The sequence below is a fragment of the Acomys russatus genome, chromosome 5 (genome assembly GCF_903995435.1).
Source record: "Acomys russatus chromosome 5, mAcoRus1.1, whole genome shotgun sequence".
NCBI classification, from domain to species: domain Eukaryota; kingdom Metazoa; phylum Chordata; class Mammalia; order Rodentia; family Muridae; genus Acomys; species Acomys russatus.
In genome coordinates this window covers 30654847-30658984 of record NC_067141.1, presented here as the reverse complement: position 1 = coordinate 30658984, position 4138 = coordinate 30654847, and the positions used below count along the sequence as shown (strand labels likewise).

The window sequence follows — 4138 nt, the reverse complement described above, 5'->3', positions numbered from 1 at the left end:
TCTCTGACTTGGTTTTCCACCCCCCTCGCACCCCAGCTGCCCGGAACACTCCACAAGTGGCCTGTTGTTTGACCTCAGTTTCAATGGGAACAGAAACTGGGTTTAAGAAAAGAGATTATTTACTTATTCCACAAAGAAGATGACCAAGTAAATAATGCATTATGCTAACTGGAGCCCAATCCCTGCCTCGTGCCCCCCCCCACCCCCCACCTCCTGTGTGGTGCCCGCCCCCACCCCCCACACCTCTTGTGTGGTGCCTGAAACATATAAAAAGCCACCTGGTGAGTGCACACGCACTACAACACCACCCCACATCTAAAGACAGCCAGAGCCTCTCAGCCTCCACCATGAAGATCGCCATCACAGTCACTGTGGTCCTGCTGTCTGTCTGCTGCAGCTCAGGTGAGTGCCCAGGGAGGGAAGTGGCCAGTCCTTCTGTGGCTGCCTGGAGGGCCTGGATGGAGAGAGGCTGACTCTAAGAAATGCTGTCTGATGACTGGTTTTATTTTGTGATTAGGGGGAAAGCATTAGGAAGCCCAGCATCTCATTTTTCAAACTCCAAGGGTTAGGGAAGCCTGGTGGGGGCAGCTGGGGAGCACCAGAAGAGGCCATCTAAGACCAGAGTAGGAATTTGGAGCCCTTTGAAGCCCTGACTGGGACTGGCTCAAGATGCTAAGAGATCTTGATACAGCCTCCAGGTTGCGGGGGAGGGGGTCCCCACCCAACTCTAGCAGTCAGTCTGGAAGAGGAAGTACAGAGACTCAAGTCCTCAAGCCTGAGACAAGGTATCCTGTTCTGGGAGGAAAGAAACACTCCAGAAAGAGATCTTCCCTTTGGGAAACCGCCAAGCCTGGTGGAATTCTCTAAACATTCTGTCCTCTGGAAAAAGGATTAGAAACCTCTGAATAGTTGTTGCTATCACCATGGAGAAAGGAATGGGAAATGGAAGAGGGAGGGAAGGATGACAGAGGGAGGGAGGGAGGGAAGGATGGACAGAGGGAGGGAGGAAGGGGGGGAGGGAGAAAGAGAGGGAGGGAGAAAGGGAGGGGGAGGGAGGGAGGGAGGGCCCATCTCCCTCCAGGCATCTTGTGATTTGGGAATGGAGTTGGGAAAACTCTTCTTTCCGTCAGCTTCTCCCACTCCCACTCCTCTCTGATAATGCTGTATTATCTTCCTAAGAATAAACCCTAATCAATGTCCTTGGAAAGGTTTCTAACACCCGTGGGTACAGGTTTTATGACCAAGGGGATTGAGACCCCAGACAAAGAGGCAGTGGCGGAAGCTGTTTTTATCACGCACTTTTATTTGTTTTTAAGGAGAAAAGACATCATTTTGGATTAAAATGTTTATTAATTAGATGTCAATGTTATACCTAGAGGTGGGTGGCTCAGCAAGACAGAGATAAAATATGTGAAGGAGGTGAGCTGGCAGGGCATTTGTTTATTGATGTATTCACATATTAAAACTCTGATAGTAAAACTAGTTAATGCTCCTTACAATGTGCTGGTCACTGTCCTCAGCCATTTTCACATACCATCCCTTTCATTTTCATAACAACCCAACAAAGTAGAGATAGTGTTCCCATTTTGCAGGTTAGAAAACCGAGCCACTGCAAAAATGAAACATCCTGCCTGGTGACATTAAGGAAAAGGTTTAAGTTGGAATGACCATTGTTTTGGGTTTGAGACAGAGTCTCATTCAGGTCTGAATTCACAGCCATCTGGCCTCAGCCTCCCCAGTGCTATATGAGTTACACAACAGATGTGAATTATTATACCCAGCTGGCATGGCCATTAGCCAGAGTGGCCATTTGTAACAGGAATCGGGTCCGGGTCAGTGCAGTAAAGCCAAATTTGCAAACAATGCAGAGAATTCAAGGGCAAAACAAAAACAAACAAACAAATAAACAAAAACAAATTTGAGACTAAGTTAGAAGATGGAGACAATCAGGGCAGGAAGTCATGTTGCCAGGAGTGAGCACCCCAGCAGACAGCACAATCCAAACAGCCCACTGTTGCAGGGAACACGGTGAAGTGGGAAGCTTGTCTGCAAACTGACTGTGCCATCAGACTAGAACCCACAGGTGCATTGATCATCCAGGCCAGGTTTGGAGATCATGCTGGGCTGGCACAAGGGCTGTGTCACATGCTCTCAGTAACATGTGGCACAGACCATCACTAGCCATGGCTGAGGAGCATTCTGGTAGAAAGCAAGGCTCCCAGAGGCCTCCTCTCTGTGCCCACGCTGCAGAAAACAGCCAGACCAGGCAGCAGCTTCGGTTACACTCTCTGTCTAGAACAATGGTAGAAACATTGGCCCACCGAAGCCAGGAATCCAAAGGCAGCTCAGCCAAGCCCAAAAGCTGGCTGTAACCTAGGAAGTATTCACATTGTGCCAGATTTTCGGGCTCTTGGACCTTCACCAGAACTTACACTCTATCACGCAAGGGCTGCTATCTCTTGCTGACCAGACTGTCTGGTCCAGCAGAGCGCCGGCTGGCTCTTGGAGACGGAGCTGCTTCCATGTGCTTTCTTCTGCTTGTACTCCAGCTTCCTCGGACATCTGCCCAGGATTTCTTCAAGTCCTCGAGGCCCTCCTCATGGGCTCAGAGTCCAACTATGAGGCAGCACTGAAGCCGTTCAACCCTGCCTCGGACCTGCAAACCGCAGGGACCCAGTTGAAGAAGCTGGTGGATACCCTCCCCCAGGGCACCAGAATGAACATCATGAAGCTCACGGTACGCAGCATTCATCACTCATAGTGATTCTAAGTGGTTCCCCAACGACGGTGTCATACCACTTGGGGGGGTTACAAGGCTAATGAGTATCCTGGTCATGTCCCCTGACTTCTAGTGTGTGTGTGTGTGTGTGTGTGTGTGTGTGTGTGTGTGTGTGTGTGTTTTAGGTAGGGTCCCTCTGAGCTAGCCTCACTGTCCTATAACTCCCAGCATCAAGGGTTCTCCCCACCTCAGCCTCCTGAGTAGCTGGGACCACACGCTGGTACCAGCACACCCAGATCTGGTTTTTTTTCCCCCCTAAGAATTTTAACATTTTGTTTATTTAGTGTGAGTGTGTATGTGTGTGTCGCACATGTGGAGGTCAGAGGACAATCATTAAGGAGTTGGTTCTTATCTTTCACCATTCGAATCCTGTGGGTCAAACTCAGTCAGCTTTGATGGCAGGAGCATTTATTTACAACTAAGCCATTTTGCCTGCCTTTTAAAAATTATTATTAAAAACTGAGAAAGCCATCCAAGGTCTTCTAAATGCACCCCCCCCCCCATTCCTCTCAGAATTTACTGTAGCTTTTGTCTCTGTTAAGTCTGTGGTCCACTACTCCATCTATTTTTGAGGTTCACTCACTATTATGTGGGGTGTGGGTTCTTTATTCTAGGAGAAAATCCTAACAAGTCCTCTGTGTACGCAAGATTTAAAATTCTGAAGTTCACTGGATTTCAAAGATACTCTACTGCTAAAGATCCCTGCCTTTGCCCTGCGCCACCCTGACCTCCCTCCACCAATCCCCACTTCCTCTCTGCAATAAACTACGAGCATCTCACTTGTCTGCATGTACTGGTCTCTTTATGGTCTTGCTGGGGCCAGAAGGTTGATCCTGGAATGAGTGAGGTGAACCAGAACTGAGGGAGGTCAGCTGAGTCCTGCCCTGGGGCCACCAAAGAAATCCCAGAAGGCCTCTCTCCTTTAGGCTTCTCTAGCTAGGCCCCACTGTCTATTCAACAGCTCTAATCTAGCTTGTCCAACAGACTTCCTGCCCCAAGACGGGGCCCTAAACGTTACCGGATTCTAACCCCATCCTCTGGGCTACCCTGTTCCATCCAGAAGCCTGAGGGGAGGGAGCCTATCCCTTCCTTATCCAGTCAACTGTGGTCATTCACTTCCTCCATATCCACAGGCCGCAAACAACATCCTGGGATGCTATAACCCCAAGGCCCTTTTACAGGCTCCCATCTGGCTTACTACTAAGCCATCCAACGTCCACCACATAGCGTTTCATCACTTGTAAAAATCTTAGCAGTGTTCCCACACTCCATCCTTCAAAGCATACAGCACACTGACCATAAATGTTCAAGCTCAAGGCTCATGCCAGTCCTGTATGCCTCTGCTCAATCCATACCATC

General features: G+C 49.2%; 1 protein-coding gene across 1 annotated transcript; it reads left to right on the top strand.

Moving 5' to 3' along the window:
- Positions 1 to 244: 244 nt before the first annotated feature.
- Positions 245 to 3558, top strand: Scgb1a1 (secretoglobin family 1A member 1). Its single transcript, XM_051146102.1, has 3 exons — positions 245 to 402; positions 2550 to 2737; positions 3394 to 3558. The coding sequence occupies exons 1-3, from the start codon at positions 348 to 350 to the stop codon at positions 3439 to 3441; spliced, it is 291 nt and encodes a 96-aa protein (XP_051002059.1). The 5' UTR covers positions 245 to 347; the 3' UTR covers positions 3442 to 3558.
- Positions 3559 to 4138: the final 580 nt, after the last annotated feature.

Excerpts from the sequence above, each read along its gene's own strand:
- Scgb1a1 (XM_051146102.1), top strand. The coding sequence starts at position 348 with ATGAAGATCGCCATCACAGTCACTGTGGTCCTGCTGTCTGTCTGCTGC. Across the intron at positions 403-2,549 it reads GTCTGTCTGCTGCAGCTCAG|CTTCCTCGGACATCTGCCCA; the intron begins GTGAGTGCCCAG and ends CTTGTACTCCAG. Across the intron at positions 2,738-3,393 it reads TGAACATCATGAAGCTCACG|GAGAAAATCCTAACAAGTCC; the intron begins GTACGCAGCATT and ends TCTTTATTCTAG.